This window comes from Oncorhynchus keta, chromosome 2 (genome assembly GCF_023373465.1).
Source record: "Oncorhynchus keta strain PuntledgeMale-10-30-2019 chromosome 2, Oket_V2, whole genome shotgun sequence".
NCBI lineage: Eukaryota > Metazoa > Chordata > Actinopteri > Salmoniformes > Salmonidae > Oncorhynchus > Oncorhynchus keta.
Window position 1 is genome coordinate 5,568,823 of NC_068422.1, and position 23,708 is coordinate 5,592,530.

The following is a 23,708-nucleotide window of genomic DNA, read 5'->3' on the forward strand; positions in this document are numbered from 1 at the left end:
GATTGGGTTAGGCGGGCGTTGTCTCCGACACATCGAGATGGAAGTGTATTCCATCTAGCCACAAGCGTACAAACATCATAACACCGGACAACATCATTTGATTTGTCGTATGGGATATGTGGGGGCCTTAATGTTTGGGAGCCAAATTAACGTATCTTTTAGGTGAACAGAGAAAAAAACATCAGGCTCCCCCAAAATCTGAATGCCCGTCACTATATTATTTGTATTTGGTAGAGCGTTCAGAGCGCACACCGGAAGGTGGCGATGAGTAGGGTTGATCCGAGCGTTCTGACCTCACAACAGCAGTCAAACTCCCAAGCTAACTGGTTAAATTGGCTAGCTACTTCCAGACACAAATGAGATAACACATCACTCTGACCATGTTACTCGCCTTAGCAGAGCTGGTTAGGCTGTTTTCATGTTATCTAAAACGTTGGAGACTGTAACTGATGCTGGCAATAATTTCATAACGTTTTTTCCCCCGACGATAACGTATACAGGTCACTTTCGACGGGTGTTGTGTATTTGTAAATCCATCTGTTTTATTCTGTGCTCTGGCACACTCAGACGAGGGCGCTCTGAAATCGGAATAGATAGAATCAGAGTGAATTTACGAAAGCACCCATAATTAGTTTGGCTGTCTGGAACGCAGCCACAACGCACAAAAAAAGAGCGAGCCAAATTATTTTATCCGCATCTGTGGGCTTGCGAGTGGCTAAATATCAAGCTCGACAGGATGAGGGGGTTACCTTTTTTTCTGTCTCTCCTTGTACTTCTGAAAATCGAATTAATCGTTGGAGTATGGAGGTAATTAAACTAACTACATATTCTTCCCTAAATAAATTATCCAGCTAGATAACATGGGCGAACTTTATTAGCAAGTTCACGTAGCCTCTTCGTATCTTTTTAGCAAGCTAACTAAGCTTACAAAAAGGGGAGTACCAAGTAGATAACAATGTGTTCATGTTAATATAATACATTCATTTATTTTACAGATACAATAATATTTTGGAGGATGAAAACTTATTTACACTACAAAATGCGGTAAGTACTCTTAACTTCTAACTATTAGCAAAGATACTAGCTAACGCTAATGCTGGCTAGCTATAACCAACAGGATACTAGATTGGTTCCACTAACAATTAATTAAAACAATTCAGGTGCATGGGAAGAATATGCATATGCTTGGAAGGAATATATATTTGATTATTGTAAAAATATATCAAATTAGTTACACACACTTTTCATATTATTACCCCAAGTATAAGGTTGTAATAGCTACTCAGACTTCAGTGTGTTTAAAACTAGTTTTATATGTAGGTTTTCCTCAAGTACGATGGATCTGACTTTGTTGAATGGGAGTATCCAGAGTGTTGCAATGTCAACAACAAAAGGTAAAAGAAAAATATGATGAAACAGTCACCATTTGGCATCTGCAGATGTAGTGTATGTAATTATTGAACAATAGTTTACAGTTCCTCATTGGTTTTAAAGGATACCTTCATTGGCTTGACTTCTATCTGACACTATTGTTTTTATTATGAACTCCACTTAGCTCCCCAAATGCCATCATGAAATGCACTTCTCCTGGTTTCCAAATGGTAAAGCCATTGGTGTCTGTAAGTACCTTCTTCATTTGAACTGAATGTTAACAAAAAATTGAACTGAATGTTAACAAAAAAATATTTACTTGTAATACTTTCTATTGCATGATTTGAACAGTCACCAGAGGAAGAAGAGGCACGATATCTTTTCATCAGTGATTCATTTTTCAGTTTTATCTGGTATGCTGTAGTGCCTATTGACAGGTAAAATACTATTCTCTGTATTTTTGTAGAATATGGATTCTAGCTTTTGTGTGTTTTAATAATGGCCGTTTTAAATTGTTCTCCTTTAGAGGTTCAGCAGAAACAAGCTCCAAGGTAAAATGTATTTTACAACACAAAGATTTAGTAATAAATGGCAGCTTAACAGGAAGATCATTAACCTTTTCAGCAATGTAAATTGTCTGTTTTTCTATCAGCAAGTGAGAATGTGGATCATTGATCCAGAGCAAGCAGACCCTGCTGAAATTAACAAAACTGCACTTGTACCCTCAACGGTGAGACCAGTTCTGGCATCGTCATCTCTGTCAGAAATTCATAAAAAGTATCTAAATTGTATCTACGATTTTCAGTTGCATTCTTGTCCCTCAGCAATCCAGATATATCACTAAGCACTTCTACAATAACGGACAGTACCCAGTGATCAAGTTCAAATCTAAGCAGACTCACTTGGGGCATTTCAAGAAAGATGGGTAAGCATACCACCCTAAGCCATATCATAAAAAACTAATTCTGACGTACAAATAATACACAATATATACCCTCTACTATAGGTACTGGGAAGCAGTCATCCCTGGTGATGAAAGATTCAACGATTTTCACATTTATGGTCAGCCAATCAGTTTCCAGCATCGCTTTGTCATAGACGGTCAGCACACATTCTACTGGCCAGAACCTGCAGAGCCCAATGGGGAGAGGGAGGTGTCTTTACGTCTGGCCCCAGGAAGCCCTTTATCCCTGGTGTGGGGCACCTGTGAGCTCTACCGCGGCCTGCTCCTCTCCGACACAGGCGCCCTCATAACCAAGAATGCTTTCCTCACCTCTGAGGAGCTGAAGGTGGACCCAGGAACTTTGCCTGTCCCTCCCGAGGGATATTTCACTGTGGACCAAGCTGCTCTTCTTGAGGACGGCATCATATTTAGAATAGATGGCGCCCTCTACTGGAGGGACAACCAGGATCGTGTGCTGACAGAACATCCTCAACTTCCCACGAGTGGAGTGATGGGCCTCTATCAAAGAACGTGCTGCGCTAGTAACTACCCTGTTCAGGTAAGCATCAGCTCCTCCCAAAGGGATTCAATGTGGTTAAATGTGAAAATCGAATTAAATATGAAAATCAAAGGTGTAGTCCTTCCATCTCCACATTTAATCACTTGTAAATAACGTAGGTTTAGTCCAATTAAGACAAAGTCATATATTGTTTCTCAATGCATTTTCTTCTGCGTTTTCAGGATGTGGAACTGAGCTCTTTAATTGTGTGGAAAGACAATTTGTTGCTTGTGGGTCCAAAGAAATTTAAAAACCCAGGGAGGGAGAATTTCCTAAAAATTGTGTTGAAGGTTCCTCCAAGAGTCACCTATTTAACAGCATCATTCGGTTCCCATCCGGCCTCCCTGGCCACTCTGGTGATGTACTCCGTCCCGGGCGCTATCTCACGCAACTTCCTCACCAGTTACAATGAACTGGTCCCTAGTTGGATAACCAGCACATTCATGACCAAGTTTAAGCTGAAGGACATCCCTAAAGGTCCATTTGAAATGCGCTTCCTGGAATCAGCCGATGCATCCCTGCTGCTGTGGAACAAAGAGACCATCCTCTATAGCTTTCACAATGACAACGAGTGGGGCGAGATCAGACCCTTCAACGCATCACATCTCAGTGCTGCAGCCTTTGGCAGTAAGATTCACCAAGTGACCTTGGGTAAGATCTCCTGAATCTTTTTGGTCAATTCCAAGACCTGCTGTGATTCTCTTGGACTAAGTTGTATAATTATTTTTTTTTTAACTACACTAAACAAAAATATAAATTCAACATGCAACAATTTCAAAGATTTGACTGAGTTTGTTCATATAAGGAAATCAGTCAATTAAAATGAATTAATCAGGCCCTAATCTATGGATTTCTCATGCCTGGGTGTACAGATATGCATCTGTTGGTCACAGATGTTTTAACAAAAGGTAGGGGGGTGGATCAGAAAACCAGTCAGTATCTGGTATGACCACCATTTGCCTCATGCAGCGCAACACATCTTCGCATAGAGTTGATCAGGCTGTTGATTGTGACCTGTGGAATGTTGTCCCACTCTCTTCAATGGCTGCGTGAAGTTGCTGGATATTTGCGGGAACTGGAACTTGACACGTGCTTCGCGAGGCAGCAGAAAGGTTTGCAGAATGGAGGAGGTCATTTTCGCTGTCTGGGTTTCCTGCCCTGTTCGACCAAAGCGCTGATTGCTACTGGGACCTCCATGCTAAAAATGCTGAATGCAGACACATTGCCAATATTATTGGATTCCTTGGTCAGTTGAATGTGAAATAATTAGATGGAAAGTGGAAGCTAGGTGCTGGCAATTTCTTAGCTAAGCTGTCTAGCAAAGGGGTTAGCTTTGTAATTAGATAGCTAGCTAACTGGCTTGACTGTTTATGAACTTCTGTTTGTACCACTGCACGGTAAAGCAACGCTCCAGTTAAAAATATTGAACGCATGCGGAACACAGAACGCACTGCAGCCTAGTGCGGCATCTCCAACGCATCGTTGTGGACAACCCCATTAACAATGATTGACCTCCGTCAGAACGCAAAGAGTTTGACATGACATGAGGCTGAAGGCGGCTTATGGTAAAGAAATTAACATTTAATTATCTGGCAACAGCTCTGGTGGACATTCCTGCAGAGGATTCCAATTGTACCCTGACTCAAAACATGCGTATTGTGTTTTGTGACAAAACTGCACATTTTAGAGTGACCTGATATTGTCCCCAGCACAAGGTGCACCTGTGTAATAATCATGCTGTTTAATCAGCTTCTTGATATGCCACACCTGTGAGGTGGAAGGATTATCATGGCAAAGGAGAAATGCTCACTAACAGGGATTTTTGTACGGAAAATATTTGAGAAATAAGCTTTTTGTGCTTATGGAACATTTCTGGGATCATTATTTCAGCTCATGAAACATGGGACCAACACTTAACATGTTGCGTTTATATTTTTATTCAGTATAGATGGTAATTTTCCATTAAGAAAAATTGCTTTAGTATTAGTATTTTTGTGGTAGTGGAGAACTGGTGAATGGAGGGATGAAAGGAGGTTAAGTTGGACTGATTGGTGTGATAAAGGAATATGGATGTGTCGTGTCTTTGGCTATGCCGGATTAAGTGATATGACATGCTATTCTATAAAATCCTTTCTCTGTAATTAATATTACCTGATTGAGCTAATCATGTAAATGTAATTAACTAGAAAGTCGGGGCATAATATTTATAGAGCTGTTATCTTCCGAATAAACTCTTAAAGATCTAGTAATATTTTACATCAATAGCAGTCAATATTAATCGTCACCTTATTTCAGTCTCATCTGAAAGTTGTAAATTCTTGGTTATCTTCACGAACCCTGGCTAACAAGTTGAATCAGCAATACAAAATTGGGTTTGATTATTTATTTACTAAATACCTAACTAATCACACAGAATTACATATACACAGAATGAATCATACATTGATTACAAATTGTCAGAAAGGAAAACGTCCCTAGCGGACGGAACAGATGTGACAGCTGCTTACACAAAGAACGGGGGTTGGGTTTGAGTGAAAGAGCGGGAAGACTGAAGAACAAAGGGAGAAGCGATGTCTCAATCGGGCCGTAGGCAGCTATTCTATCGTAAATACAGAATCTTATGCATTCTAAATTACCGCCCATTTGGAAAAGGAAAATGCAATGAATATTTACTCTGAGCTGCGCTTCGGTAGGTTGGTGGTAGATGGAAGGCCGTGTTGCCCAACAGAGTCCTTTGAAGAGTGTCTCTGGTGGTGAATTGGATACGTTGTAGTGTCGTCGTTGTGCGGTAGACGGGATACTCTGTCTGTCCTCTCCTAGCCCACGTTTACAGCAGCCCCTGCTAACTCTGAAAGTTCTGGAAAGTTCCATGGTAGTTAATTAAACAGTAGTGAACGAATCCAGGGCAGGCGGAGGTTCCTGGTGGAGAGCCAGACGCAATCACCATGATGGAACATGGGAGGCTATCTGCGGTGGCGATCCGCCTGTTCCTTCTGGCAGCGTTCCAAACCTCGTCTGCGCCCCGACTCTGGGATTTTTTTGGAGTAGAGTCCCCACTACTATTCAACACTAAAATAGTTGATGTGGTTACTAAAACAGCAGTACCTCTTGATTGGTAGTAGATATTTCCGCTCATATTTCCAGATTTGAATAGCACAGAAGTAGACAAAGATGTCGTACCCTCTAACTTTTTGTCTAACTAGTTGAGAAAGTGATCAAAACGGCAGTTGTTTGAAAACAATTAGACAAAGTTGTTGATGCGGTCACTAAAACAGTTGTATCGTTAGCTCTGTGCAAGATATTTCTGTTCCGATTCCAGATTTGATTAGCAGAGAAGTAGACCAAGTAGTTTAGTTAAAAGTTGTGAGGAAAAGTTGTTGATGCGGTTACAATTGTTTTTATATATTTTGTCATGTAGAAGATAATTCTATTCCGATTCCAAATTTGAATAGCAGAGAAGTAGACCAAGATGTCATACCCTCTAAGTTGTTGTCTAGCTTGTTGGAAAAGTGGTCAAAGTAGCTGATTTGTGTCAAAAGTCACATTGTTTACAGTGAATGTTGGAAGTCATGATGTCACAATGGGGAGCTTTAGAATGTTGAAAAAAGTCCCTTTACAGTGAATGAAGATTGTAAAATATAAAATAGATATCAAAACATTAAATGAAAGCACTATTCCAGACCATTTTACTAGTTTTGAAGTTTGAACAGTGTTTTTAGCTTAAACTGTGTAAGATGTCACATATATGCTGGGAGTCAGGAAGCAGGTGCAGAAGGTGAGTTTAATAATGAAGAATGCAGATAAACAAAACATGAGAAGTGTACGGAATGTGAATGTTATCGAGGTGATGATGAAGTCCAGGTTTGCGTAATGATGGGGAGCAGGTGTGCGTAATGATGGTTACCAGGACCGGTGGTTCGTAGACCAGCAACGTCGAGCGCTGGAGAGGGTGAGCGGGAGTAGGCGTGACATAAGATGAGTAGCGTGCAGAATGATAATAATAACTATATGGTAATTGTACATGTAGTACAATTGCTGGAACTTACGTTACTTCTTTAAAAATATTTTTGTAGTAATGGTAGAAGTTTTACTTTACTATTTAATTCAAGCAAAGCCGTTTTAAACTATGTTAAGTTTTGAAAAACGTTATAGTAGTGGTAGTGTCTGCAGTAGTAAAGGTGGGGACTAGATATAGTTGGTAGATGAAAAGTTAGGATAGCCTGAACATATGTACGTTGGTTTGGTGTCTCTTGCTTGAATTGTTCAAGAGTTAGGGAAAGGGGATACCTAGTCAGTTGTACAATTGAATGCCTTCAACTAAAATGTATCTTCCGCATTTAACACAACCCTTCTGAATCAGAGAGGTGCGGGGGGCTGCCTTAAATCGACATACACGTCCCCGCGCCCGAGGAACAGCGGGTTAACTGCCTTGCTCAGGGGCAACAGATTTTTTACCTTGTCAGCTCAGGGAGCCCAAAGCTCTAACCACTAGGCTACCTAATGTTGGTGTTATTTAATGCAAATGTACAGTGCATTCGGGAAGTATTCAGACCCCTTGACTTTTTCCACATTTTGTTAAGTTACAGCCTTATTCTTTAATGGATTCAATCATTTTTCCCTCATCGGTCTACACACAATAGCCCATAATGACAAAGCAAAAACAGCAAATGATTGAAGAATGATTTCCCTAATAATCGTGTTTACATGGACACATCTGAAATCAGGCTACCTAATGCCACTAACACAACGTGCCATTGGAACACAGGAGTGATGATTGCTGATAAGGGGCCTCTGTACGCCTATGCAGACATTACATAAAAAATCAGGCGTTTCCAGCTACAATAGTCATTTACAACATTAACATTGTCTACACTATTTATGTTAAATTTTATGTTATTTTAATGGACAAAAAATGTGCTTCTCTTTCAAAAAACAAGGACATTTCTAAGTGACCCCAAATATACAGCTGGAATGCCGATTTTAAGGTGTTACATATCCTAATAATTCGAAAGATTGCTCAGAAAACCAGTTGTTTTAATCAGTGCATGCTTACTTCGATTTTGACCTTACGCCCATAAAGATAAGCAGAGTAAAGTGTTTACATGACTATTGCATAATCTGCCTACTGTTGTAATCAGTTTAATATACAATTATTACTATGCATGTAAACGTACTCAATGATGAGACTTAACAGAGCTGTTAACTGACGCTATCTAGCTTATTTTTCATCACTCTAAACTACAAACACCTGCATTTTTTTATTGGTATAAGATAAAAAAATTTCAAAGCCAGATGTCAATAGCAAAGAAGTAGAGGAAGATTTCATACCCTCTACATTTTTTCTGAATTGTTGGAAGTGGTCAAAACAGTGGCAGTTTGGGAAAAAGTTGGAAAATGTGTTAATCAGATTTATTTAGAAATTCCTTACATCAGCTGATATCTCAAAGTGCTGTACAGAAACCCAGCCTATGCAGGTGCAATGCAGGGTAGAAGCGTGGTGGCTAGGAAAAACTCCAGTTACTAAAACAACTGTATCGTGAGATACGTTGCAGATATTTTTGTTCCGCTGACAGATTGGAATAGCAGAGAAGTAGATGAAGATTTCATCCCCTCTCACTTTTTGTCAAACCTATTGGGAAAGTGGTCAAAAGTTCAGTTGTTTATAAAAATGTGAGTACATTTTGTTGATGCGGTTACTTAAACAGCTGTAACGTTTGATCGGTACCAGATAATTCTGATATTATTTCAGATTTGAATAGCAGAGAAGTAGAAGAAGATTTCATTCGTTTGGAAAGGCTTCTACATGGAACCCCCAAAAACAGTTCTACTTGGAACCAAAAGGGTTCTCCTATGGGGATAGCCAAAGAACCCGTTTGTTTACCTTCCAGATAGCACCTTTTTTTTCTAAAAGTGTAGCTGTACATTTTATTGGTGTGCATCTTCTTTTACTTTCTGCCTCAGATCACTCCTGGAATATGCTGGTGAAGATGGAGAACAATATTCTGTTCTACTGTAAAGTGGGCATGCACGAGGTGGTGCGCTTGCACAAGTGGATGGAGCCGGACAGTCGCATGGTCCTCTACCTCAACCAGAAAGAGCAGATCAACATGCTCACCCTGACACCTGAGGGGCTGCATGTCCAGAAGTACCCCATGATGATGGAGACTAAGAGCGCCATGAAGGGCAGCTACCATGACTGTCCCTTCATCTCCTTTGAGCACAGTATGAACACCATTTCCTATAACATGGATAAGGGAGACCAGATGGTTCTGTGGGCTCAGATAGTCTACCCAGAGGGAAAAGGTGTGCACGTGAAGTTCCTCAGCAACAATGCGGACCTGCTTTATATTGAGCAGAAGTCTCACTTTGAGGGTGTGAACAGTGTGGACACAGTGAACACGGTGAGGCTGTTACTGTATTGATTATGTCATATACAGTGCTGTTCTTTACAGATTTCCTTTCAACAGATTTGTAGCATGTTTTGTTCTGCTGAACTTTGCTAATGCTCAGTGAAATGGATACATGACGAGTTACCATGTCTACATTTCTAAAGACTTATTTGATGCTTTTATTTGATTTTTCAGACATTTATAATCAGCCAGAAAGTGGATTACAGTGATGCAACGAGTTACACACATTTGACGTCAGTCCTTTTTGTTTGTCAATTTGTGATAGATGTTCATTCAAAGGCTTAATTTATCAGTTTTGGGAATATATTCACATGAACTGTTAATTTACCTCACAGAAAAAAAACAAGTGGCATTGTTACCCTGGAACTAGTACCCAACCAGATTGGCAACACTTGTAATTTGCCAATGAGTCGGGTAACAATTTTTCAAACATATTCAACAGTTACTGCATCTATATTTTACTGTATGTAGCACATTGTTATTTACCAAATCAAATCAAATCAAATTGTATTTGTCACATACACATGGTACCAACTCTCATATTGTTGACAGATATCTCATTTTAATGTTGGCTGCCCACCAAATAGACATATCCGTGTTGCTAGGTAAGTGGAAACTATTCTGTAAGATTTATATTCTCTAGACAGAGTTAGTGTGACTGATCTATTCTTTAACTGATAAACGTTCATGCTTTCACCCAAAGTGACTTACAGTCATGCATGCATTTTACATATTGGTGATCCCGGGAATCAAAGCCACTATCCTGGCGTCACAAGCACCATGCTCTACCCACTGAGCTACAAAGGACCAAATTGTAGTGATGCCTTCTTGTTATTTCCAGGCCTTGGGGAATGCCTTGCGAGATGTACAGCCTCACCAACTACACCATTTTAGGGTAATCAAGGATGTTGAGGGACTGTATTATCTCCTATTAGTATCAGTTCTCTGCATTCAAACATTCTCTTTCATCTTAGGTCTGTACTCAGAGATCCACAACAAGACGATATTGTAAGTAATTTAGTTTGCGGTTGTCAGAAATACACCGTACTAAATGTTCCTGTTTGCTAGTATAGATATGTACTGTAACTACTATAGCTAGTATTGCACCTGAGGCTAGAAATGGAAATGGAGTATTAACATTTGGACATTTTAGTGTTGTAGTTAAATGTGATGTTTACAGTAAGTTATGTCATTTTTTATAAAAGTTAAATTGCCTTCATTGATTATGCATTTATTATTGTTATAGGTTGTGCATTACGACTGGGAGAAATTTGGATGTCTACTCAAAACGCACTATAAAAATCCATTTCTCCCAAGCATTGACCTGTAAGTCAAAAAAATAAAATGATACATTAACAGGAATGACAAAAACTATCAGAGGAATTCTTATTGGTTCACATATTTCTATGTGTGATTACATTTTTTTATGTATTCAGGTACGATGGAGACAACTATGTTAGAAACGTCGACGCCAACTTCATAGTATGGGATATATTTGGTCGGAAGGACTATTCTTTTAATGCAACCATGCGCCAGGTACAGTTTATACTCCTCTATCAAATAAGTGAACTTGGAGTGTGTTTGGGGTGGGTTTGAATTTTCCTTACCGGTATGCTCACTGGGGCTCCTTCAGGTTGCCTGTCTCCGTGAATCTCAGACCTGGATCTCCATGCTGACTGGGGGGAAAAGCCTGGAGGAGGCCTGGGGTCCGGAGGTACAGAGCTGTACTCTTTATATACTGTAGTTCTATTGATCTGTATACATTTCTACCTGAATCCCAGAATGCCACAATGCCAGAAACGTTGTTCTATAAACGTATTTTCTTCTTATCCCCGTTCCAGAGCTACAGGACTTGTTTTAAGGTCAGCCCTGGCAAGTTAGGGAACCTGGACCAGCCTTATGAAATAATGAACAGAAGCTCCAAAAATTTTCTGACATTTTCCCAGGTGGACAGTGCTACCTATGTGTTTAATGTCAAGATACTGGACCCCAATTACAGGTGAATGACCACTGTCCAGGGTTGGGGTCAATTCCAATTTCATTCCAATTAAATTCTTGAATTCACTAAAAAAGTGGAGAATTTATGTTGAATTAAATTTGAAATGTCAACAACTTTCAAGTTATGGAATTGGAATTAGACTGTTTGGACTGTTTGAATTAGTATTATAAAAACATTTAATCTATTGAATTGGAATTTGATATTTGTACATTTCCCAGTCAATGGAATTAATGGACTTGGTTTTAAAAGTTGACTGCAGGATTTAAAAAAAAAAATTATAATAATTTCAAATTGCATTTACCGGTATATAATTCCAATATAGCTAGGCTGAATGGTGTCATGATCAGCCTGAAATCCTGAGGGGAATTGAATTATAATTTGTGCAATTGTTGGGGGATAATGTTGAATTGGGAATAGAGTTGTGGGAATTTACCTGACATTGGAATTGAGAGGATTTTAATGATCTCTGAATTCAAAGACTGACCTGGAATTTGAATTTAATTCAATTGAATTTACAAGGAGAGAGAATTTAATTTGTGGAATGCATCCCAACCCTGCCACTGTCCTGTAGTTTTTTTGGGACCCCCCAGTGGTTGCAGAACAAATAACTTACTCCATCCCCTTTGAACCGAAACAAACGCACACAAATCTAATTTTATTGGTCACATGCTCCAAATACAACCGGTGTAGACTTTACAGTATAATTCTTACTTATGAGCCCATTCCCAACAATGCAGTTAAAAAGTAAGACAAATATTTGCTTAATAAAGAAGGAAATAGTTACACCATAACAAGGCTTTATACAAGGAGTACCAGGACTGAGTCAATGTGCAGGGGTATAAGGTAATTGAGGTAATACAGTATGTACACGTGTGTAGGGGTAAAAGTGACTAGGCCATCAGAATATACACTGACGAAAATATAAACGCAACATCCAGCAATTTCAAAGATTTTACTGAGTTACAGTTCAAGGAAATCAGTCAATTTAAATAAATTAATTATGCCCGAAACTATGGATTTCACATGACTGGGAATAGATATGCATCTGTTGTTCACAGAGACCTTAAAAAACGAGGGATGTGGATCAGAAAAACTCCGTATCTGGTGTGAACACATCTCCATCTAGAGTTGTTCAGGCTGTTGATTTCTGGCCTTTGGGATGTTGTCCCACTCCTCATTAATGTCTGTGCGAAGTTGCTGGATATTGTCGGGAAATGGAACACGGTGTCATACACAACGATCCAGAGCATCCCAAACAGGCTCAATGGGTAACATGTTTGGCTAGGATGCAGGCCATGGAAGAACTGGGACATTTTCAGCTTATGGTAGAGAAATGAACATTCAATTCTGCCTACAGCTCTGGTGGACATTGCTGCAGTCAGCATGCCAATTGCACGTTCCCTCAACTTGACAACTGTGGCATTGTGTTGTGTGACAAAACTGTACATTTTAGAGTGGCCTTTTATTGTCCCCAGCACAAGGTGCACCTGTGTAATGATCATGTTTAGTCAGCTTCTTGATATGCCCCACCTGTCAGGTGGATGGATTATCTTGGCAAAGTAGAAATTCTCACTAACGGATGTAAACAACTTTGTTTGAGAGAAGTAAGCTTTTTGTGAGTATGGAACATTTCTGGGGTCTTTTATTTCAGCTCGTGAAACAACACTTTACATGTTGTGTTTATTTTAGTTCAATGTAGAATAAACTGAGTAGCAGCAGCGTGTGTGAAAGTGTCTTATGTGAGTGTGGCGTCAATAAGCATGTGTGTGTTGGGAGTGTCAGTGTAGTATGTGAGTGTGTGGGTAGAGTCGAGTGACTGCATCAAGACAGTGCAAAATAATTAAGATAAATAATAAAGGGGGTCAGTGTAAATTGTCTGGGTAGCTATTTGGTTAACTGTTCAGCGGTCTTACAGATTGGGGGTTTTGGTCCTAGACTTGGCGCATCTGTACCGCTTGCCATGTGGTAGCAGAGAGAACAGTCTATTTTTAGGACCTTCCTCTTACACCGCCTGGTATAGAGGTCCTGCATGGCAGGGAGTTTGACCCTAGGGAGGTACTGGGGCATACGCAGTACCCTCTGTAGCGCCTTGCGTTTGGATGCCGAGTAGTTGCCATACCAAGCGTTGATGCAGCCTGTCAAGATGCTCTCAATGGTTCCGCTATAGAACTTTTTGAGGATCTCAGGGCTCTTGACAAATCTTTTCAGCCTCCTGAGAGGGAAAAGATGTTGTCGTGCCATCTTAACAACTGTTGGTGAGTTTGGACCATTATAGATCCTTAGTTATGTGGACACTGAGGAACTTGAAGCTCTCGACCCGCTCCACTATAGCCCCGTATATGTAAATGGGGCCGTGTTTGGCCCTCAGTTTTCTGTAGTCCACAATCATTTCTTTGTCTTGCCCACGTTGAGGGAGAGGTTGTCCTGGCTGCCAGGTCTCTGACATCCTCCCTATAGGCTGCCTCATCATCATTGGTGATTCAGGCTTACCACCGTCGTGTTGTCGGCAAACTTAATGATGGTGTTGGAATCTTAGATATGTTTTTGGTTGTTGAATCAATTAGATTAATCACATTTCATGCTTATCTTTCAAATTAACTTTATATCCGAATATTTTGGCAAGTAAACTGGCTAAGTCATTGATCCTGCTTTGTAGTATACACCTCAGAAATGTATTTAGGTGACATTGTTGAGTGGACTTGTTTGTGTGACTTATATGTGTGCATGCCTAGAAAGTCATTGGTCCCTGCTGATAATTTATTGTAGTAACAGGTGGCAGCTGTCAAACACATTTTAACCTCATGTCTGTCGGTGCTTTTCAGCAGGTCCTGTTAAAATGTATTTTTCTATACCAAAGTTTAAAATAAAATGGAACACTGCCTTCAACCAGCTTCATCTATTTTCTCTTCTCAGCTTCTGTGACCTTCATGCTGTGTTTGCAGTCCAGACCTATGGCATTACAATTCCGTAAGTTATGGGGCAGAGAAAATGGCTATGATAAATAACCTGACATGTTGCTTTTCAGCATTGCTTAAATGTTCTAGGTCAATTGCCCACCAACTATCTTTGCATTCTTTTTCATTACAGGAAGTATCAGCATCTAACTACATATGTGGCCATTGTTTTTACCCTTTTCTCACTCTGTATACTGGGCTACAGTTACTGTCGATATGTGACTATTTTCAGGAATCTGCTGGCAACCAAAAGGCATAAATATGAATAGGTCATTCAAATACTTTCACTAAAAGTGGTTTTATTTCAATGTTACTGTTTGTAATTATATGTTTAATGTCAGTTATGCATTTTTGAGTCATGTATTTTATAGATTGTTATGGTCTCCAACATGTCTCTGCAGTTAATGTGGTCCTTCTGTAGCTCAGTTGGTAGAGCATGGCGCTTGTAACACCAGGGTAGTGGGTTCGATTCCCGGGACCACCCATACTGTAGAATGTATGCACACATGACTGTAAGTCGCTTTGGATAAAAGCGTCCGCTAAATGGCATATATTATTATTATATTATTAATGGAATTGAAATAAGATGTTTAAGAACCAATCCCAAAAGTAATGTTTAACTTTGAACTTTTTGTCTTGATTTCTTGGTGCTTTTTCAAAAATGGTATAATAAACCAAGGAGAATATAAACCAAAGCTGGGTAGTTATGTCTAACCTTCAGTTGTCATTCATTACTATTTTGCTAGATTAGATGGATTATTTAAAGCAATAGCTATTTGATGACGTTTCTCAGTCTTCATAAGATGTTGTATTTATAAATGTTAGGTTGATTAATGGATAGCTGTGAAATCAGCGATTTCCAGGTTGATTAAACGACTGTCGATGTATCGTTACAAAGCGCTTCACGACAGCACGACAGTGGCCACCCGTTATCTGAGAATTGTGTACATTTTCAGTTTGATATTTTTGTGGGGAAATAATATTCAACTTCGAAAAATTAGTTATTAGAAGATATTTCATTTTGATGTTTAAATGGCAATTTCACGCAGAAAAGATACACGATCACTAACAACTCTATATCATCGCAAACTGTCCCCAGTCAGTACTGTAGCTATATTGCCAGCCAGCCGACTGCCTTGCACAGCTGTTTGCTTATGGAGAAAATTGCACAAAGCTTTCGGTTGCGGGACTCTTGTGAACTACTTGCTGAACTGAAGGTATAATTTGCCTGTTTGTACTATTAACCTAGTAGTTAGGAAGCTAGCTAACTAGATAAAACCAGTGCAACAAATAAGTAAAAATAACTAGTTAGAGTGTGTGTGGATCGAAAAAGAAAATTGGCGAAAGTGCATCAGGACCCGAAGAAATTCCTGATGGCAAACAAGATGATCATTTGGAACGTTTATGATATGGTACGTTAATGTTCCATTTAAATTGCTGAAATGTAAGACCACTACTCGCACCTAATGTATTTCCGAACGACCGGTATTTAATTGACCTAACGTTAGCTTTAAAGCGAGCTAGCTATCCAGCTAGCTACTGTAGCTAACAAGACTCGTGTTTGCAGCGTAGGATGGATGGAGCATTGGAAGAGCCCCGAACTATTGCTGATGTATGGAAATGTTAACCCCCAAATTAAGGGTTTAACTGGGTCAGGATGTTTGACTGTCTCCGGCTGCGTCTGTTTTGTAATCTGGCCAAATCATGATCTGCCTTTCGGCGGGAAACAAAAACAGCCAGCACAGAGTCTGACTGTCATGGGGAAACCGAGGTAAAGACAGTTCCAGGTTGGATATTCGCCTGTAGGTTTCCTTACGTCCTCCAACAGCAGTTAGGGACCGAAAACATTTAGTCGATTTACATCTCGCACTATTTTAAATGATGTAATTACTTTTTAGAATTTCAAAAGCTCTTTGGCTGTATGACCTACAGACTTCAAACAAGGTTCATAATGTACACTCAGTAGGCATACACATTGCACACCCTTTAGTTTGTTCATTTTCATCTCGCACCTTTTTACATTAATTTTTCAAACTTTAACATTTCAATAAGTCCTTGGTCATGTGACCTACTGACTTCAAACAAGGTTCAGAATGTCCACTCAGTGGGCCTACACATTGCACAACCTTTAGTTTGTCCATTTTCATCTCACATGTTTTTACATTAATTTTTCCTAATTTTAAATCTTCAATAGCTCTTTGGTCATGTGACCTACTGGACTCAAACTTTAGAATGTCCACGGACTAGCCTTATATATTGCACACTCTTGTTTGTGTACTGTGAAATCATCTGGTGTAATGTACATTTTTCATAGTTTTACATTTCAATAGCTCCTTGGTCATGTCAATTACACACCTAAGAAGCGTGCAGTAGATATACACCCATATTGCATAACATCTAGTTCAAGTCAATAGCTACCTTTCAGTCTGCTTTGCGCATGTCTAAAAGTGACAGAGCCAGCAGCCAAGAGTTTTTCACAGTATGTCATAACTTACATGCTTACTTGCTTACATATATTCTTGTGGTGTGCCTTCCCTGCTGGTTTCTTTTTACCCTTCTTCTTTGGCTCAGGTAATTATCTGGGAGGCTGGAAATACTTTGACCTGCACTTGTGAGGTGAGTATTTTCTTTGTCTCTTGGCCCACTGCTCCTCTTCCTGGTCCAACGGCTTGTTACGGTAGGGGGATTTAGTGAACAGTGATTCTGGCAGATCATGTTTTATTATGTGCTTCCTATACCTTCCTTGGAGGGTGGCATGCATTTTCAAAATGAATTCAGCTGGATGGAGGAATTTCTTCTTTTGCAAAATGGAATGCTTCATTATCCAGAACTACTGTTCCACATAGCAGTTGGTGTCCTGTGATTTCACTGATTGCAATGTTGTGTTGGTCACATTACAATATCTTGTAAGGTTACCCAGCAGTATTCCACTCCATAGGGGGAACATGGCCATGTAAGTGTCCATTAGAACATCGATTATCCCAGGGCAGAAAAAAAAATGTTTTCCTTCAGAAGACTCTGCAAATGTTTAAGAACTGACATGAATTTAAAACCTGTTATGGCTGCATCCCTTTGTTCTCAATTTCCACCTGAAGACATACCCTAATTTAACTGCCTGTAGCTCAGCCCCAGAGGCAAGGATATGCATATTCTTGGTATCATTTCAATGGAAACATTCTGAAGTTTGTGGAAATGTTAATTGAATGTAGGAGAATATAACACAGTAGATCTGGTGGAAGAAAAGAGAAAGAAAGAGCATACGTTTTCTGTTTTTTATTGTTGTAGTATCATCTTTCACATGTACTAGAATAGGATGCTGGATATCATTTTGATGCATAACACAAGAGGGCAACTGTAGGTGTGCAAAGTTTCAGACTGATAACTTCAGGAATGGGTGAGCTACATGACATTTAGCATGAATTCACCCAGGTGTCCCACACAAGTTGCCCAAATGTACCCAAGTTGCCAAATTGGTGAAATGACCTATAACTATATACAGCAGTGCAAATAACTATATACAACATATCAAAAAGCAATTCTAACACACAAACAAAAATGAAAAAAACAGTACACCCTTTGGAAGTCCTTGTCACAATATTTTGCTGCCTGTGCCATGTCCCATAGCAGTCTCTTTCTGATGTAAAGCAGAGGCAAACTGAACAAGTGGTGCATTTCATGCGACACAGAACACAACGAGGCCTCCATGCTGTGCCCTTTTGGCCCTGAGGCACAGTCATGCCTGCAGTAATGAACTGTGGCATATGAACACCACTGGGGGTAGAGGTAGAGCGGGCAGCTTGGCACTGGGGGCTCCCAGTCAGAGTCGCTATCACTGAAAGAAAACGTTAAAAAAATATTTGTATTGTATGAGCCTTTTATCATCACATAAAATAAACAGATATATATTGTATAGAGCAGAGTGAACAGTCACTAAGATGAAGTGCTGTTCCATTCAACTCTGGCCATTGTTGTGGGCCTGCCCTCTCCTGAACAGCACCCAATGGCTATTTCATATGGAAATGGAGGAGTAGCAAGCGCAGTGGTCATGTGTGTGTTTGCTGTTCTACTCCATTCCATTTGAATAAAAAAATGGAAAATATAATCTGACATGGGGAGAAAAAAATATATATATATATACACACACACACACACCCAAACAAACCAACACACACAAACAAACCACACATTTCATCATGCCAGGCATGGTCCTAGGGCTCAGGTCCTCCTCCGAGAGAAAGAGAGAATTAGAGTGAGCATACTTAAATTCACACAGGACACCGGATAAGACTCCCATTCGGAGTCAGTGTCACTGTGAAAGAAAATGTTCAGTTAGAATAGTTTCACATATGAGCCCTGTATCAACAGGTATAATAAACAGATATATATATATATATATATAGAGAGAGTTGAAGGTTGAATATATTATTATATTATTATTATTACCTGCTAGATCTACTGTCTCTTTTATATTATGACATTTCAGCTAGATCTACTGTCTCTATTATATTATGACATTTCAGCTAGATCTACTGTCTCTTTTATATTATGACATTTCAGCTAGATCTACTGTCTCTATTATATTATGACATTTCAGCTAGATCTACTGTCTCTTTTATATTATGACATGTCAGCTAGATCTACTGTCTCTATTATATTATGACAGACCAGCTAGATCTACTGTCTCTATTATATTACGACAGACCAGCTAGATCTACTGTCTCCATTTCACTTTGGCCATTGATGTGGTCCTGCCCTCTCCTCAACAGCCTCAAATAGGCTATTTCATGTGGGTTGGGGTGGGGCGGCAGACACACGCATCTCATATTTCATAACATTACATGTTTATATATTGCTTCTAAAATGTTTAAAAAATCACATAATATTTTATATTATTAATTTCAAACATGGGCATTAGCATGATAAGAACTTACCAGTCCAAAACAATGTCCTCTCCCGTTCAAAAACTATTCCTCCACAATCGCTAAATGAAGCGTCCTACAACAATCTCTGTCTCACCTTCCCAATCAATGTAGTCTAAAATTGTATGTACATCTGTATATCTAGACTTAGATTTAGCTTTCCCTGACTTCGTCGCCATAATTATTGATATATAAACAGCTGAATCTGCGCGTTCACCAAACAATGCAGTGCGTAATATGTGCTTCTCCTTCCGGTATGAAACTTCAATAGTGAATGACTCTCTTTACGGTCTTGCAACACATAAACATGTCGTATTGCCGTTTAGCTCAGCTCATTGGCTATCCACCCAGCTAGATTTCAAGACGATCAGTGGTCATTGGGTTAAAACACAGTCAATCAACGAAACAGCGGGCAAATCATTGGTGCACAATGATGTTATGACTTGTTGTCTTCAAATCGGTTTCTTTCAGTCAATACGTCCCGCGAAATGGCCCATCAGGTTTGATTGTGTTACAAACAATTGCAGTGAAACCAAACATGACTGGAAAAGTCACGTTCTGTGTGGGTTATTTACCTGGAATGTGTCGTTGAAAATGGAATGAGACGGAATTCACGACACAAGCAGTTAACAAAATGTTTCGTGTTAGGCTATAAAAATGGATTTGATCAAACAAAGGATCATTCATTGTGTAACATTGAGCATTGGAATTGCAAACAGACGAAAATTGTCAAAGGTAAACTATTTATTTTAATGCGGTTTGTGATTATGTTACACCTGTGCTGGTCAATTTTTTTAATGGGGCTCTATGCTCAGATAATTGCATCGTATTCTTTCACAGTAAATCCTTTTTTAAATCTGACAACGCAGTTGGATTAGCAAGATTCTAGGCTTTCGATACATGTGAGACACTTGTATTTTCAATATGACTATTTATGTAGCGTTTAATATGACTATTTATGTAGCGATCACCGTATGTTGTGGAATTTCAGCCCGCTAGCGGGTTCCGTGCGCAGAGAGGTTAACAAGATGTTTATCTTTCATTTGCTGTATTGGACTTGTTAATGTGTGAAAGTTAAATATTTCTAAAGAATATTTTTTGAATTTCCCGTGCTACCTTTAAAGCTGAATTTTCCCCTAGGGGAACGCTAGCCATAACAGGTTTTAATATAATGTTTACATACCCTACATTACTAATCTCATATTTATATATGGTACTCTATAGCATCTACTGCATCTTGCCATCTTTATGTAATACATGTATCACTAGCCACTTTAAACTATGCCACTTTATGTTTATATACCCTACATTACTCATCTCATATGTATATACTGTACTCTATACCATCTACTGCATCTTGCCTATGCTGTTCTGTACCATCACTCATTCTTATATCTTTATGTACATATTCTTTATCCCTTTACACTTGTGTGTATAAGGTAGTAGTTGTGGAATTGTTAGGTTAGATTACTCGTTGGTTATTACTGCATTGTCGGAACTAGAAGCACAAGCATTTCACTACACTCGCATTAACATCTGCTAACAATGTGTATGTGACAAATAACATTTTATTTGTTTTGCTTGCCTCGAAGCAAGCATAAAAGGCATTTAGCTCGTCTGGTAGGCTCGCGCCACTGTGCAGCTCGCGGCTGGATTTCCCTTTGTAATCTGTAATAGTTGTCAAGCCATGCCACATCCGACGAGCTTCAGAGCCGGTGTAGTAGAATTCAATCTTGGTCCTGTATTGACGTTTTGCCTGTTTGATGGTTCGTCTGAGGGATATGTGGTTGGGATATGTACGTACGGTCACTGTGGGAACGACGTCGTCGATGCACTTATTGATGAAGCTGGTGACTGTGGTGGTATACTCCTCAATGCCATTGGAGGAATCCCAGAACATATTCCAGTCTGTGCTAGCAAAACAGTCCTGTCGTGTAGCATCTGTGTCATCTGACCACTTTATGAGTCTCTGTGTGTGGAGTAAAGGTGGTCTAGAGTTTTTTTTTCCTCTGGTTGCTCATGTGACATATGGGTAGAAATTAGGTCAAACGGATTTAAGTTTGCTGTCATTAAAGTCCCTGGCCACTAAAAGTGGCGCTTCTAGATGAGAATTTTCTTGTTTGCTTATGGCCGTATACAGCTCATTGAGTGCTGTCTTAGTGCCACCATCGATTTGTGGTGGTAAATAGATGCCTACGAATAATATAGATGAGAACTCCTTTGGCAGATAGTGTGGTCTACAGCTTATCATGAGGTATTCTACCTCAGGTGAGCAGGGTAGCCTAGTGGTTGGACTAGTAACCGGAAGGTTGCAAGTTCAAACCCCCGAGCTGACAAGGTACAAATCTATCGTTCTGCCCCTGACCAGGCAGTTAACTTCTTGGATATAGGGGGCGCTAATTTTAATTTTTGGATGAAAAACGTTCCCGTTTTAAACAAGATATTTTGTCACGAAAAGATGCTTGACTATGCATATAATTGACAGCTTTGGAAAGAAAACACTCTGACGTTTCCAAAACTGCAAAGATATTGTCTGTGAGTGCCACAGAACTGCTGTTACAGAAAAAAACAGATAAAAATGGAGCTGCTCCATGACCAATGAGCGTGATTTCTGACCGCTCAACTCCGATCAGGAAGTGCCACATTTTTTAAAACCGCCTCATGGCAATGACTCCTTATATGGCTGTGGAGGAGCTAGGAGTCAGCTTACCTTTTCCACGTTTTCCCCAAGGTGTCTGCAGCATTGTGACGTATTTGTAGGCATATAATTGGAAGATTGACCCTAAGAGACTACATTTACCAGGTGGTCGCTTGGTGTCCTCCGTTGCAATTATTGCGTAAGCTCCAGCTGCAGTACTTTTCCGTTTGCAACTGAGGAGAAACCCAACTGCCACGAAGGATTTATCATTGAATAGATATGTGAAAAACACCTTGAGGATGATTCTAAACAACATTTGCCATGTTTCTGTCGATATTATGGAGTTAATTTGGAAAAAAGTTTGGCGTTGTAGTGAATTAATTTTTTTTTTTTTTTCTTAGCCAAAAGTGATGAACAAAACGGAGCGATTTCTCCTACACAAATAATTTTTGGGGAAAAAATGAACATTTGCTATCTAACTGAGAGTCTCCTCATTGAAAACATCCGAAGTTCTTCAAAGGTAAATTATTTTATTTGAATGCTTTTCTTGTTTTTGTGAAAATGTTCCCTGCTGAATGCTAGGCTTAATGCTATGCTAGGCTATCAATACTCTTACACAAATGCTTGTGTAGCTTTGGTTGAAAAGCATATTTTGAAAATCTGAGATGACAGTGTTAACAAAAGGCTAAGCTTGTGTTTTAATATATTTATTTAATTTCATTTGTGATTTTCATGAATAGAAACAGTTGCGTTATGCTAATGCATTATAGTTGAATATTTTTCTGTCGATTTCTCAGCCAAGCAGGATGAACAAACGTGACGTTTTTCGCCTACCAAAATATTATTTTTGGAAAAAAGGAACATTTGCTATCTAACTGGGAGTCTCCTGAGTGAAACCTGAGGAACCTGAGGAAACGTTGCGTTATGGTAATGCGCTTGAGGCTATGATTACGCTCCCGGATATGGGATTGCTCGTCGCTAGAGGTTAACCCACTGTTCCTAGGCCGTCATTGAAAATAAGAATGTGTTCTTAACCTGTTACTCCTACCCCCTACTTTTTCGAACATTCTGTTAAAAATCGCGCAACATTTCAGCGCCCTGCTGCTCATGCCAGGAATATAGTATATGCATATGATTAGTATGTGTGGATAGAAAACACTCAGACGTTTATAAAACTGGTTAAATCACGGCTGTGACTATAACAGAACGTGCGTTTCATCGAAAAGCGCAGGGAAATCTGATCACTGAAAATGGGAAAATATATCAATGCGCCACTTGCATGAATTGTCTATGGGAAAGCAAATTACCTGGAGCCGAGATTGCAATTCCTACAGCTTCCACACGATGTCAACAGTCTTGTCATTTGTCTAGGCTTTGTTTCTTGGTCAAACGAAGAAGAGACAGCCGATTTCTTCAGGTCTCGGACTGGATATTTTGGTTGAGATTTATCCGGACATTATTTCCATACGTACCCCTATAGAATATACATCGCCTCGTGATCAATTTGATCACTTATTAACGTTTACTAATACCTAAAGTTGCATTACAAAAGTATTTCGAAGTGTTTTGTGAAAGTTTATCGTCAACTTTTTTAATTTAAAAAAATGACGTTACGTTATAAGACGCTATTTTTTTCCGTTTATCACACAGTCTTCATAGATCGATATCTAGGCTATATATGGACCGATTTAATCGAAAAAAAGACCCAATAGTGATTATGGGACATCTAGGAGTGCCAACAAAGAAGATGGTCAAAGGTAATGAATGTTTTATATTTTATTTGTGCGGTTTGTGTAGCGCCGACTATGCTAATTATTTTGTTTACGTCCCCTGCGGGTCTTTTGGGGTGTTACATGCTATCAGATAATAGCTTCTCATGCTTTCGCCGAAAAACATTTTAAAAATCTGACTTGTT

The 23,708-nt window shown here is 39.4% G+C and overlaps 1 protein-coding gene across 3 annotated transcripts; it reads left to right on the forward strand.

Moving 5' to 3' along the window:
* The first annotated feature begins 22 nt into the window (after nucleotides 1-22).
* LOC118377285 (cation channel sperm-associated auxiliary subunit epsilon-like) lies at nucleotides 23-14,924 on the forward strand. 3 transcript variants are annotated; one of them, XM_035764143.2, is made up of 23 exons: nucleotides 23-807; nucleotides 996-1,044; nucleotides 1,321-1,394; nucleotides 1,556-1,619; nucleotides 1,723-1,808; nucleotides 1,898-1,922; nucleotides 2,024-2,101; nucleotides 2,196-2,296; nucleotides 2,378-2,873; nucleotides 3,056-3,524; nucleotides 8,835-9,274; nucleotides 9,458-9,516; nucleotides 9,619-9,697; nucleotides 9,836-9,888; nucleotides 10,125-10,178; nucleotides 10,258-10,291; nucleotides 10,530-10,609; nucleotides 10,720-10,819; nucleotides 10,917-10,997; nucleotides 11,125-11,145; nucleotides 11,230-11,282; nucleotides 14,196-14,249; nucleotides 14,370-14,924. In XM_035764143.2, the coding sequence occupies exons 1-23, from the start codon at nucleotides 737-739 to the stop codon at nucleotides 14,503-14,505; spliced, it is 2,757 nt and encodes a 918-aa protein (XP_035620036.1). In that variant the 5' UTR covers nucleotides 23-736; the 3' UTR covers nucleotides 14,506-14,924. The 3 variants fall into 3 exon arrangements, with proteins under 3 accessions (XP_035620036.1, XP_035620035.1, XP_035620038.1); XM_035764142.2 differs by having other exon boundaries at nucleotides 11,125-11,282; XM_035764145.2 differs by lacking the exons at nucleotides 11,125-11,145; nucleotides 11,230-11,282 and having other exon boundaries at nucleotides 14,370-14,465.
* The last annotated feature ends 8,784 nt before the right edge of the window (nucleotides 14,925-23,708 follow it).

Coding starts and splice junctions, on each gene's coding strand:
- LOC118377285 (XM_035764142.2), top strand. CDS start 737: ATGAGGGGGTTACCTTTTTTTCTGTCTCTCCTTGTACTTCTGAAAATC. Junction 1,620..1,722: donor TGGTAAAGCCATTGGTGTCT/GTAAGTACCTTC, acceptor TGATTTGAACAG/TCACCAGAGGAAGAAGAGGC. Junction 14,250..14,369: donor ACCTATGGCATTACAATTCC/GTAAGTTATGGG, acceptor TTTTCATTACAG/GAAGTATCAGCATCTAACTA.